The sequence below is a fragment of the Cibotium barometz genome, chromosome 8 (genome assembly GCF_041138505.1).
Source record: "Cibotium barometz isolate CiBa-2024 chromosome 8, ASM4113850v1, whole genome shotgun sequence".
Taxonomy (NCBI): Eukaryota; Viridiplantae; Streptophyta; class Polypodiopsida; order Cyatheales; family Cibotiaceae; genus Cibotium; species Cibotium barometz.
In genome coordinates, this window is record NC_141053.1 from 58,493,909 (window position 1) to 58,507,316 (window position 13,408).

The 13,408-nt window shown below is 41.7% G+C and overlaps 1 protein-coding gene across 16 annotated transcripts in view; it reads right to left on the minus strand.

Annotated features, from left to right (window-relative positions):
• Nucleotides 1-504: 504 nt before the first annotated feature.
• LOC147636478 (SNF1-related protein kinase catalytic subunit alpha KIN10-like) overlaps nt 505-13,408 on the minus strand; it is a 65,141-nt gene continuing 52,237 nt past the window's right edge. For 3 of the 16 annotated variants that reach the window (XM_086801927.1, XM_086801922.1, XM_086801923.1), the window contains exons 8-10: nt 8,760-8,849; nt 8,549-8,632; nt 6,100-7,005 (exon numbers count right to left, since the gene is read on the minus strand). In XM_086801927.1, the coding sequence (XP_086658053.1) occupies nt 6,964-7,005; nt 8,549-8,632; nt 8,760-8,849 (216 nt within the window). In that variant the 3' untranslated portion in view covers nt 6,100-6,963. Of the gene's footprint in view, nt 848-5,812; nt 6,077-6,097; nt 7,006-8,075; nt 8,633-8,743; nt 8,850-13,408 lie in introns of those variants that run through there. The other 13 variants (XR_015266548.1, XR_015266544.1, XM_086801925.1 and 10 more) reach the window with 13 other exon arrangements.

Sequence of the window (13,408 nt, forward strand, 5' to 3'; positions counted from 1 at the left end):
CAGACTAATACTCGTGAATCGTGTATACCTTCCCGTTGATCCAGATTCACCACTACCACCACAAAAGAGGAAAAAAAAGATATCGAAAAAGAAGGGTTTGGCCACAATGTCTCCATTGCGATCTCCATTGAAATTTAGGGCATCCACAAAGAAGAAAACAACAAAAGTATTAGAGAAGAAAGGAAAGGCTAAAGTGAAGCCTGTTGAAAACAAGTCAAGTCAACTAAAGAATCCATATAGAGCAACGAGCCATAGCCAAAGCCTAAGGAGTAGAAAAATATTGAGAACAGGAGTTTTGGTTCTCACTCTTTGTATCTAGCTAACTTGTATAGATACCCTTGAAATATATGTGTATATAAGATTACTGTATATTGAGTTTTGTTTTTTATTTAACATTGATCATGTTTTCTTATATCTTAAATATAAGATGGGAATGATTATTGAGTTCAGTTTCTTATCTTGTGTCTTAAATATAACAATATTAAATCCTAAAGACAAGATAAATGTGAGAAAATTTACCTTGTATTAAGAACTAAACTTCAATATTGCAAGGAGGAACAAACATTTCATACAACTGAGAGTATTTTCAGATCTTCTTCCCAACGTAATACCATCTACCTTAAATTTAAAGTTTGATGGTATGCTATCTAATAGAAATTCCAAGGACTCACCCACATTCTTCAACGTCCATTTTGCATCGACAGAAAGAAATATGTTGTCATATCACTCAATGTCTATTTTTCCTTTGAATCCACTCCACACTTTCCCAAGATTAGCATGCATAGCTTCAAAAGTCTCGATAAATGACTCCATAGGTTGCCACTCAATGCTGTTGATGGATAAACATCTATCACGTATACAACACATATAAATAAACCTTAGAATCATAAATAACATAAATTAACTTATAAAAAATCTTACAATGAGCTTGAAATGCAGATACAGTCTCTTCTCGTGTACACATGCATCATTGCCTTATAGCCATCTTTAGAATCATAAATAACATAAATCAATTTATTTAAAAAAATCTTACAACGAGCTTGCAATACAAATACTAGAGTAGAAGGATGCATGTGCATGTCTCTTCCCGTGTACACATGTTACATCTTTACCTTGCACCCATCTTTAGCTATCTTGAATTCCAAGATACGCCCCTTCCAATGGTATTGTAGTAAGCCTCTTCTTTGCCTTTTTATCATGTGAGGACATTTGCATAATGGTTGCCTTTTTATTGTTTTCCACACATCTTAGTCATCTTTAACATTGTGAAGAATGCATGATGAATGGCATTAGGAGTGTGCCTCGAGTTGGACTATTATCTTGAAATTGTTTGATGATGAATAGAGAAGAGGATGATGCACAAAGACAATGAGAAAGAGGTGCAACGATTGTAGACTAGGGAATTTGAAATGCATTTACTCGAATGTACTGTTCATTTTGGGAGGAACCTAAATTTTAAATTTTTATTTTTTGAAGTACTGACATTTGGTACGTGGGACAGGCCCTTGAAGTTGGAAACCCTAGAAATAGGCGTGCCGTATTACATTAAAGTGGTGATAACCCACTAAAATAGCCAAAACTAGTGAAGTTAGTGAAAAGTAGATATGACACCGAATGTCATGTATGTGGTTGAATGTCACATTCTTATTGGTCTAAAGATTAATCCAAATCCGATATAAGTGATTAAAATACAACCCTTTTTTTAATGTTTTTAGCCCTAATGAGCTTAAATCTGCAAACTTCTAATATGCGCTACCTACTAATAAAACAAGGTGTTTGTCTTCTTACTCTTAGCTAGTCTATAGTCTCTTCTTGGAGCTCCCTTCTTCTTGTTACCAACTAACCTTTGGATTTTAAAAAAAAAACATGAACAAACCTCCTCCTTGAGGTTTACACATCCATCTATATGGCTATAATAATCTTCCAATTAAGCTCAAAACATGCTTTCCATCCTTGCATACAACTTCTTCCAAGGGTGCTTCTACAAGATTCTTTCAGAAACCACAAGTGTATCATCATGAAATCTATCAATGGCTCCCACATATCTTGCTCATCCTTCATGAGCAACTCAGCTAACACAGCTCTCCTTTTGGTGTGCTCAAACATGGGCTCTTTCCTTAGCCCTTAACTGCTTATCCCCTTCATGGACAAGCTTACAGCTCTTCATATTCCTTGCTAAATGCAAAGAACCGTGGGATTCACATATTCCATCACTTAGAAACTCTTCTTCAAAATTTCATCAGGCAAAACTCACAAAGCCAACCTTCATTGCTTAACCTTCTTGTTGCCAGCTTCTTTGTTGTTGATGAAGACTCCATAAGACTTCATATTGCTAAAATCTTCATTTTTAGTTTTATAGGTAGCTTCATGGTCTCTCCAATCACCAACAGCATAACCTCTCTCCAAATGAAATACTAATGATAATGAGTGTGCCTAATTTTTTTCATAATAAATGATGCAAAATCATACAATATGCTTAATCAAATGAACTCTCATAAAAACAACTATACATAAATGTCCACCATAATTAAGAGCCCATCCTAGCTCTGATACCATGTTGAACAAACTAATACGGGATTGATCATGGTGTTGTGTAATATAGATTAAGCATAAACTAAGGTGAATTAAACCACACCAAAAACTCCATGAGAGGGAGGGAGAGAGAGAGAGAGAGAGAGAGAGAGAGAGAGAGAGTAGCACACTCAACAATACTTTATTGCATATGTTGTATGAACCATATAAATGAAAGGTTCTAATATAGATGGCCAGAGACCCAATCTCCTTTACACATCATCGTGCCATGTGGCAACTCTTTTTCCACATTCTTTTATGTGGCTCTCACCATTCACACGATATCTTATGTGGCATTCTTATCTTTGCACAATATCTTGCACCTCTAGGGTGCATTCACACACTCAACCAAATAACCTGTTCATTTTACATTACTTGCACATTTCAACACCTCTTCTCAATGTAAACTTAGGTGTGTTAACGAATCCTCTCTCTAATCAATTTGACCAACTCACCTCTCACCCCCAACAATTTGGAATTGCCAATTTCAACAGGTGAGTAGGGATGTTGTATTTGATGAGATAAGAAGCTGGTATGCTGATCTAACGACTCAATTGGGACTGATGTACAAGAATAGATAGTTGTACAAAATGCAAGTCAACAATCATGGGCGTTGAGTGAACCGAGAGTCCTTTAGTAGCAGGTCTATTGATAGACCATGGAGTGACGGGTTGTGTCAGAATGTCAATCCTACAAATTTAACTGATGCATCACGTAAAGGCAAAGAGAAGGTCGATGAGCCCCTTGGCATGCCTGACATTTTAGCAAGGCATTCATTTGTTGATGAAGAGTGTCGCTCAGAGCACAGCGTTATCAAGGAGTTTGGAATACTATCAGGACACCTGGTGTAAGGAAGGCTAGGGCAACCGCGAGGACACCAAGGATGGATCTAGGACCATGTAGGTGAAATAGGGTGAAAAACCATGTTCAAAGATTGATGTATGATGGTTATGTAGCTCACCCATTATGCATACATGGCAAAGGTTGTGCAAAATTTGAACCCACATGTTTTGAGGATGATGTTAGACATGCAAGTTAGGATACAACTATGGATGAAGAAATGGTTGCATTAGATGCAAATAAGACATGGGAATTGGTGCCTTTGTATGTAGGGTAAAAAGGCCATTGGATGTAAGTGGGTGTACAAAGTGAAGCACAACTCAGATGGAAGCGTTAGCAAGTACAAAGCTAGATTGGTTGCTAAAGGTTATGCTTAAACCTACGACACTGATTATGAGGAGACATTCAGTCCTGTTGCCAAGATGGCAACCATGAGAGCTGTAATTATAGTGGTTGTGTCAAAAGATTGGTTCTTACATCAGATGGATGTAAAGAATGCATTCTTGCATGGTGAGTTGCAAGAATTAGTGTATTTGGACCAACCACCTAGTTATGACGACTTGAGTCACCCAAATTATGATTGCAAGTTGCGTAAAGCCTTGTATGGTCTGAAATAAGTGCCGAGAGCATGGCAAGAACAAATCGCAAAGTATCTTATCACTGTTAGCATATGGCAGATGCAAATCATTCACTCTATATGCGAAAGAGTGATAAGAGGATGACTTGATTGTTGGGGGTGACAATGAGCAGGAAGTTGAGCATGTGAAAGATCTCCCCAAGAAGAACATGAAGAATTTGGATGAGCTGAGATATTTTCTTGGCATTAAGGTCATTAGGATGCCTGAGGACATATGGTGGTCACAATGACAGTATGCTTTGGACATGTCCAAATATGGTATGGCTGGTTATAAGTCTATTTCTATACCATTGGATCAGAATGGCAAGCTGAGTGCGAATACATGTGAGATGTTGGCGAATCCCACTATATATAAAAAGATAGTCGGTAGCTTGATCTACATGACGATCACCATGCCAGACTTTAACTACATAGTTGGGTTAGAGAGCCACTTTATACAATTTCCTTGGAAGTCGCATTTGGATGGTATAAGACGCATACTATGCTACATGAAGTCCACATTGGATTATGGTCTCTTCTACGAGGCTAGTATAGAGTTGCGAGTGTATAAATGCATTGATGCAAATTGGATTGGTAGCATCTTGGACAAAAGATCTACTAGCGGATTTATGTTTTCCTTTGAGAGTGATGTTGTTACTTGGAGCAACAAGAAGCAACCAACAGATGCCTAGTCAAGTATAGAGGCAGAGTACAAGAGTGCTACGATGATAGCATGTGAGGTAGCTTGGTTACACAAGCTATTTGGAGATTTGGAGCTGCATGTGAACAAAGAGGTTGTCATTTATTATTATAACCTTACTAGCATACAGTAAGCCGAGAACCCAGTGTTGTTTCATGTGCAGACCAAACACATAGAGGTCCACTATCACTTCATCAGAGAGGTCGTCTTGGTAGAAGATATTAATCTTGTGTACGTCAGCACAGAGAAGCAAGTTACTAATATTTTCATCAAGGCCTTCGGAGCTGAGAAGCTTCGCGAATTCCACACCATGCTTGGAGTCTTGGAGATGGAGTTGAGCTTGAAGGAGAGTGTTAAGATGTCAAGCTCGACCAGAGCTGACACTCACGACGTGCCTACCACATTTACATCACTGACACGGTTGATAGAGCCGACACGACAGATCTTCGCTAGTGATTCTATAGCTGGACTACACCTACATAGTCCACCCGCCGAGTTATGGCATACTTCTCTTGTCGGCTCACTTATTTAGCGTGTTCACATTATAGACAACTTATACATAGTACCCTAATACTTATGTTGGGTTTTCACTTATCTTTTGTAGCCTTATTTTAAGAGTGAGAAGAAGAAGTAGATTTCAACCTTCCATCTTTGTGTGTATGTGTTGTCCATTGTTATGTGAGTGTGCATGCGCTTGCAAGAGCTCAAGCTCTCTCTTCTCCCCCAATCTTTTCGCCAATGTCATCCCAAAAACTCGTGAAAAATTAAGAGATGACACCATCCCTAGTACATTTACCATGGAATAATGCCTGCATCACATATCTAAGCTCATCTGCTAAAAAAGGACATGAAGTAAAGCACACGTCATCAAAAATCAACCTAGCCAAGGACTCCCAAACCTTCTCTTGTGCCCTATCTCTTTGATGAGGGGAGTGAGCCTCTACAATAAACTATAGTAATATTAAAGACAATCTTCCTAGCCATGTAAGGCTCCGAGTGGAGCACTCCTTGTGTATTTTCCGACGCATTCCCTATCACGAAGAGACCATGGGTAGCAAAAGCATGCATGTTACATCTTCCTCGCATTTGAATCCAAAATGCCTCTTGTATATGATAATGAAACTTTGCACATTGCTCAAAAGAGTCTTGCAATTCAAAGCTCTTTTATGTCCATGAAAATGTTGAAGAAAAACTCCCAATGACATCTAAATACACCTTCCCTAAGTAAAGGGGAGACCCTTCATGTATAATTACTCCAATATCAAATTAGAACTTTGATAAAGTCAAATGTAGTCAACCATGGTCTCAAATTTCTATATTAGTCCACCGAGCTAGTTATGCCCTGCATCCTGTTTGAGTAAGGGGTAAAAGTATTAATGTGTACTCTTTGGATCATTTTTGCACCAAAAAGCAAACAATAATAAACAATTAGCTAGTCCATGTATCTATTGATGCCATCCATAATGTTCCTTGCATCTGTTAGATGTAGCCAAGTTCTAAGCACCAATTGTAAAGGTTGTGCTACTTGCTGAACGTATAGTAGATCATAACCTTGGCCTTATCAAGGTTAACTCTTTTACCTCTGTGTCCTGACGTAAGTTTTTCAAGGCATACAAATGGCTTTGTAACTCCTTTAGAAGGTTTAATAGAGACACTGAATTATTTGCACCATATGGAATGGAGAGTAGTGTCTTTTTGCCAATAGAGGGCCACTCCCTCGAAAAGAAGCAGCGAAATCATTCAGCGACTACTCGCTCTATCAATCTATTGATTGGTTGAGCTAGTGGGATTGTATCAAAGGCTTTGAAAAAATAAAGTGATTTCTAAAGTCCGCCCTGCATTCTAGTCTTCCTCAATGAGCGCTGAAGCGCTTAGTGTAAACACACAACAGCAGATTCAAATTCAATAAACTAAACCACTTTGGTGTGATCAACCTTGATAGGAAAGGAAGGAGAAGGGAAGGGGGTCAACGTATTGGTGGCCCACAGTTAAGAGAGGAAGCCATGACAAACAGGTTTATTTGAGAGCTTAATTAAGATAAGTAGCCTCAGCACCCCATGTGAAAAAGGCTCTGCCTTAGGATTGTCGCAGCCCTTTGCGCTTCTTTCTTACTCACAGTGGCATCATAAGCTCTAGAAGCTCGAAGTGGACAACTTGTTGTGCTCCATCCAATCATGACCCTGGTCACATGGTTAGGATTTGGGCTTGTGGGATGTGAAGTGATGTCAAAGGCCTCTTATTGAAGCCTCCCCAGAATCTTGCAAACCTCGTAACTCTCCTGAACCATGCATGGATCACATAAAGGAGGGCTTTGGTCACAAAAACCATAGAGAACAAAGTAGCAATGATAAAGTGCGCAAAACATTGCAAAGATAAAAAGTAGTAGTGGCTCCTTGGTATGTTGAAAAGACCTCAATTTGCCTAATCACTGGATTTGTTAGGGCCATATTGATTTTTCATTCTAGAAACCTTGACAAAAAATTTGTTCTGGTTCTTGATAAAAAATATCCTGCTTGTTGGCTCTTACGACCACACTTCTTGCATCGGACCAAAGTGTTTGTTTTATAGTTTTGTCTTGTTCTGCTTGATGATGTGCATGAAATTGCCCTTGGAAAATGTGCTCCTTGACAAATTTACAGTGTCTAGACAGATGAGCCTTCAAGAGGCTCTTCAAGAGGCTTGTGCGGATTGGTAAGGTAATGGGCTTTCATTTCCATGTCACAAGTGTGCATCTTAGACATGACTTAAGATGTACTCTTAGTGAGGTGGCTTAAAGTCACTTTACACAGTCATTAACTTCTAACTTACTAATTGTGTAATAAAACCATCATTAGTTCCATAAGTTAGCATCAGCTTCGCCTCATTATTACAGCCAAACTAGCTATGTCTTTTAGTAACATGCTACCAGTGTCTATGGGGGAGACTGCACCATCTTTAATAAGGTGTCAACACACAAAGGGATGTAAAGAGGAAGAGCTCAGCTCACATTGAGTTTCCAGTTCTCTTAAACCAGCATCAGATTATACCCGTTCACAATAATCAAAAAAACAAGCAAAAAGAATGATTTTATGCTGCCCTCACTTACTTTACGAAGAAGAGAAATCAACATGTGTTTTCTAAGAAGACGGTCCAAGATCTTCTTCACAAACAACCAAATTCTATTCTTGGATTTGATTGATTGATTGATTGGATTTGTGATGTGACTCTCCAGATGACTTAGCGCTGCTGCAAAGCCTTGTTTAGTGAGAAATACAAGCTACCTGAGGGGGGACGAACCACCCCAGTTCTAATGGTCCCTAGTGTGATATACAAAATTCTTGCATAGCATCCATCTAGACTGCTTACATGTGTTATGAACTTTTTGATTTATTCGGTTGCAAAATGATTTACTTGTTCCTGTGAATCCAATATCTTGAGGCACTCCCCTTTACAATTTAGGCTCGGTAGAGTGTCACATAAAAAGACTAGCATTATAACAAGGATCTAGCCTGCAGCTTAAGTGATAAAGGTAAAAGAGAACTGGGAGTGGAGGCAGTTTAAGCATGGATTAAGTTAGCTACAGGGAAGGATACGTGGCAATAGACAGCTCCATGTATGGGTGTGGCAATCCCAGAATCATGAAACTGTGTGAAGATAGTAAACTACACCCTGTCTATGCAACTAGAAAGTAGGACCCAGTATCTGTTGCCATCTAGGCATCCCATTAAACCAATAAGCCTTGATTTCCAAACATATAAGGTTTTAAACCCCCAAAATCAAGAACGCATACATAACAAAGAGGAACAACATTGGAATTATGTCAAGGGAGCAACAGGACTTACAGCTGTTTCTATCACGTCACCTCCCAAGTATCTGTCGAGAAGACTGTGCTGATTATCCAAAATCAGATAGTACGTAGCTGTTGCCTATGCATGGTACAAAGATCCAGTTAAACACAACAAGCCACTGGCAGTACATAATTGAGTACTAATATTATCATCACAACGCCAAAAAGAAAATGTGCCAGGAGTTGCTACTTGGCTTGAAATTTGCCTTATTTTTTACTCGCGTTTGCAAGGATTCCAAAAGCTGACTGCTGTCAAAGCCCAGCCTTACAACTTCATGTAGAATGTCTCCATGTACCTACAGATGATGAGGCACAACTAATTTGAGGTTATGTTCACATAAAAATGTTGTTCTTCTGATACTGAAGTGTTTTGATGGTCCAATTCTGCCTACAACAATATTTTCAACAAAGACCAGAAAAATTCGTCATGGAGTCGCTGAATGTGTATTTTTTGTAAACGTGACTCATCATCTCCCAAAGCATGCTCAGAACCGTACTCTAAAAGCTGATCCATACTCTAGGAAAAATGACATAGAAAGATGGGCGTGAAATGTGACATGGTAGTGCCTGGTGCTATACTCACTGTGCATCCTACATCTAACACCCACTCATCCACATAACTTTTGTCCTGAATCCCGCAAATGCTTCTTATGTTACAGCATGAGAATCTTGAAGGTGAAAAGAAACCCCTATGATGGATACATACCAGATTCAAAGCATATATACATCTTTCCTTTCCTCTGCTTTTTGTATGGCCTGCTCTTTCATGTCTCTAGTAACCATATGCTAACAGTAGATGGTAACTAACCTGTTGCCGGAGAATCTGTCTCTTCATAGTGTAGGTGGATAAAGGTTGAGTGATTCAACTTCTAAGAAACCAACTCAATGAGAATCCATTGGACTCAGGCTGACATTATAAAATAATCTCTCCCTATATAGACAATCCTCATTGGCATGGCATGCGTTAGGGTAGAAATGTCTAACTGAATGGTGTACTTGTGGTCAAAACTCCTAGGACCCAGTTTCTTGTAACATACCATTGGAACCGAGAACTCAAGACTCTCAAGCAAAGAGAAGGGCAGAATGGAGGATTCGACCTGCTAAGATTGGTGAGTCCCTCTAGTTACCTTTAAAAAAAGGCTCGTCAGAGCCAGACAGAAGCATTGGCATGGGAGGGCCTTGCCCGAGCACACATGAATTATAGATGTGCTTATCCTGCTCTTTAAAATCATGACATAACGAGACACACTGAAGCAAGTAGCTGTGCTGACAAGAAAGAAAGAAAGTACACCATATGGCTATCCAAATGGTCCGCCCTTGTGTTGAGCGTAAACACAATGATTGAGAGAGAGAGAAAAAAATAATTGAGTGTGTGTGTGTGTGTGTGTGTGTGTGTGTGTGTGTATGTGTGAGAGAGAGAGAGAGAGAGAAATGAAATGAAAATGAAATGAAATGAAATGATATATTAACGTCTTCAAAAGGCCAAAATGACCTATGAGACCAAAAAGGTTACAACAATTGGTGGATCTTATACAATGTCTGTGTAAGGAAAGCTAAAAACAACTAAACAACTAACTGAAACTGAAACAACTATGAGGAAAAGTACGGTACCAGGAACGCCTAATGGATAACATCTAGGAGGAAAACTCCAGCAACAAAGGTAAGCATCATACACATCACTATCCAAAGATGTCTCTCATCGGTCGATGGCGGATATCCTCAATGTCCTCCATGGTGAGTACTCTGACTGGACGTCTCCCATGCCGTGCTAGTATGATCCTGATCCTCTGTTGTAGTCTCCGCCGGTGTCGAGATGGGCCTCTCATCTTGGGGCGCCTGGACCGCCCTAGCTCTATAGCCCGATCAATCAGTGTACCTCTGGTGCGGCTGTACTCTGGGGCTAGCTGCAATGCCTGCTGACCTGACTGCTCAATCTCTGGTCGAAAGAAGTCTGTAATCTGCCTCTGTAGGTGTCTCTCCCTCTCTGATCCCCTCCCTCTCAGGAGACCCTCTCTATGTCTACGCAGCTCCAGCAAGTACAATCCGAGGCATCTCTGATCCTGGTATCTCATGACTCTAGAAAGTGGTCCAAAGCCCTCTCTGAACAGGCAGTGAAAACGGCCTCGTATCTCATAATATACTGGACAGTGACATATGTAATGTAACTCTGTCTCTGGCTCCATCTGGCATAGCTGACAAATCCTGGCCTCAGCTGGTACTCCTCTGAATCTGCCAGTCTCAATCTCTAGCTGGTGTGAGGATGTGCGCATCTGACCAATAGCACACCGTACCCCATGAGAAAGATGAGTATCCATGTAGCTGGGTCTAATCACAAACCCATCCTCCGTGAGCTGGAGAAGATGATCTCTATAGAAAGCCATCTTCGTACCAAGCTCGTGTGTCGGCTGTATCCATGTCCTCCTAGTGTCCAGCTGAGTCAAGTCTTGCCTGATAAGTCTGGTAATCTCTGCCCGTGTGAGAGAGAGGGAGGGTGCATCCAGGGAGTACTGAAATGGAGGTAGCCTGTCCATACTAAAGCCATGCAGTTGGAACCAAGCTGTCATCTGTGCATACCAACATGATCCGTCTCCCTGTGATGCCAACTGTCGTGAAGACTCCAGGGCTAAGCGAGCATATCTGTCTCTAGGGAGAGCCCAAGTGCTATGTATAAAGGAGACTGATCGAGTGAGTGCCTCTACTACCAATGGGGGGGCAGCCATCTCTGCACGGATAATATCATGTGGTACGGAGGCCTTGGCCCTAATCATCCGGGAAATCATAGAAACCAAGGACCTCTCCATACGTCTCCATCCATCAGTGCTACCAGCTCGGCTGTGGTGATCCACTGAGGGTCCCCATATCTCCACTCCATACAGCATGGCTGAAGTGACCAAAGTGTCAAAGAGCCACAGCTTTGTTCGAGGTTCCTGAAACTGAACCTGCGAACACATCCTCTCTAGTCTCCCCAATGCTGCATAAGCTCTGGTCAATCTGGTTTCCGCTGCTCTCCTCAAGGAAAATAGTGGGCCACTAAAAACCACACCAAGGTAAGTATATGCATCTGTATACTCCACTGTCTCCTGACCATATGTAAAGGTGGGCATTGACCTCCTAACCCACTGTGCTGTGGTGTTAAACACCATCACCTTGGTTTTACCAAGGTTAACAGACAATCCACTGTCCTCTGCAAACATGTGCAATGCATCCAAATGACGCTGCATCCCCTCTGGAGAATCTGAGATCAGCACAATATCATCAGCATACAATAACAGCGGAATCCATGTCCCTGCTAGCTGTGCTCCTCTGTCACCCTCCCGCTCTACATAGTCCGAAACCTCATCCACATACATCCCAAATAAGGTAGGGGAAAGGGGGCAGCCCTGTTTCACCCCAATAGTGGAGTGAACCATCTCAGATATACCCTGGGTAGTACGTACCTGCCCCACAACTGTCCTGTATAAAGCCATGATTCCCCAAATCAGCTCTGTGGGCACTCCCATCTCCTGTAGTCTGCGCATCAGTCTGGCTCTCGGTACTGTGTCAAAAGCTTTGCGGAAATCCACAAAGCAACAATAAATCCTCCTGCCATATAATCTGCCCTCCTCAATAATAGCTCTGAGTGTCAAGATATGGTCAAGAGTGGAGAAACCTCTCCTGAACCCTGCCTGCCCTGATGCACGTATGCCCTCTCTCTCTGCCCATCTACTCAACTCCTGCTCAAGAATAGATGCATATAATCTAGCCAATGTGTGACCAATCATGATGGTACGATAATTCCCAGGAAGCATGGGATCCCCTGACTTGAAGATAGGCACAATCGTGGACATATTCCAAGTCTCAGGAAAACCCTCACACATGGCTCGGTTAAACATCATAGCAATAAGCTCTGCAAGCATATCTCTGGCATGAATAAAGTGCTCTGCTACCAAACCATCATGATCATATGCTCTCCCAGTCCTCATCCTGTCAATAGCTTTCCTTACCATCTCAGCAGTAAAGAAAGCACACGTCTCTGGGCATGGCTCCGATGGGTCTGGCAGGGGCGGCTGTCCTGGTGCTGTGTACAGGGATGCTGCATACTCACCCCAAATCTCTGTGGAGGTAATGGCTGGTGATGGTGAATGCTCATGGAATAGTCTCCATGCCTCGCCTGAGTCCTGACTCATAAACAACTGGTACAAATCCCTCTCTAACTGAGCAAGATAAGCCCTCTTCTTCCGTCGCACTAGGTGCCGGAAGGTAATCCGTGACTGTCTGTGAGTGGTAACACCCATGAGCACCTCTCTCTGTAATCTGATCCTCATCTCTCTGCACTCCTCATCATACCAACTGTTCTGGGGCATGTTCCCAGATCGTCTCCGTGTAGGCTGACTATGGGGATATGCCTCTGATGCTGCAGCATGAAGCGTCTCTATCAATATCTGAGTGAGCTCATCTAATGGCCGTCCCGGCTCCTCGGCACATAGGCGTCTGTATATCTCATCCGTGTATACGGTGTCAGTCTCCCTCGTAAAGGTATAACGAGTGTGTGTGGAGACCTGTCCCAATGGAGCGGTGCTGAACTGAAATGTGAGAGTGAAGGACAAGATAGCATGATCCACTGCTATTCCAACCGGCCTAGTGCCTACCATAAAATCCTGAAAAGAGGGAATGAGACTGGGCTGAGCCATAACATAGTCCACTGTACTAGCACCATGCCGATGTGGAAAGCTAGTGAAACCGCCCGATGTTGGGAATCTCTGTAGGCCATTCAGGATGGCCAATCCATGTGCAGTCCCCATGTCTATCAAATACCGCCCATACACTGTATGTTCCTCATCCTGTGAGAGTCTAGATAGGCCCATATCCCTAACAT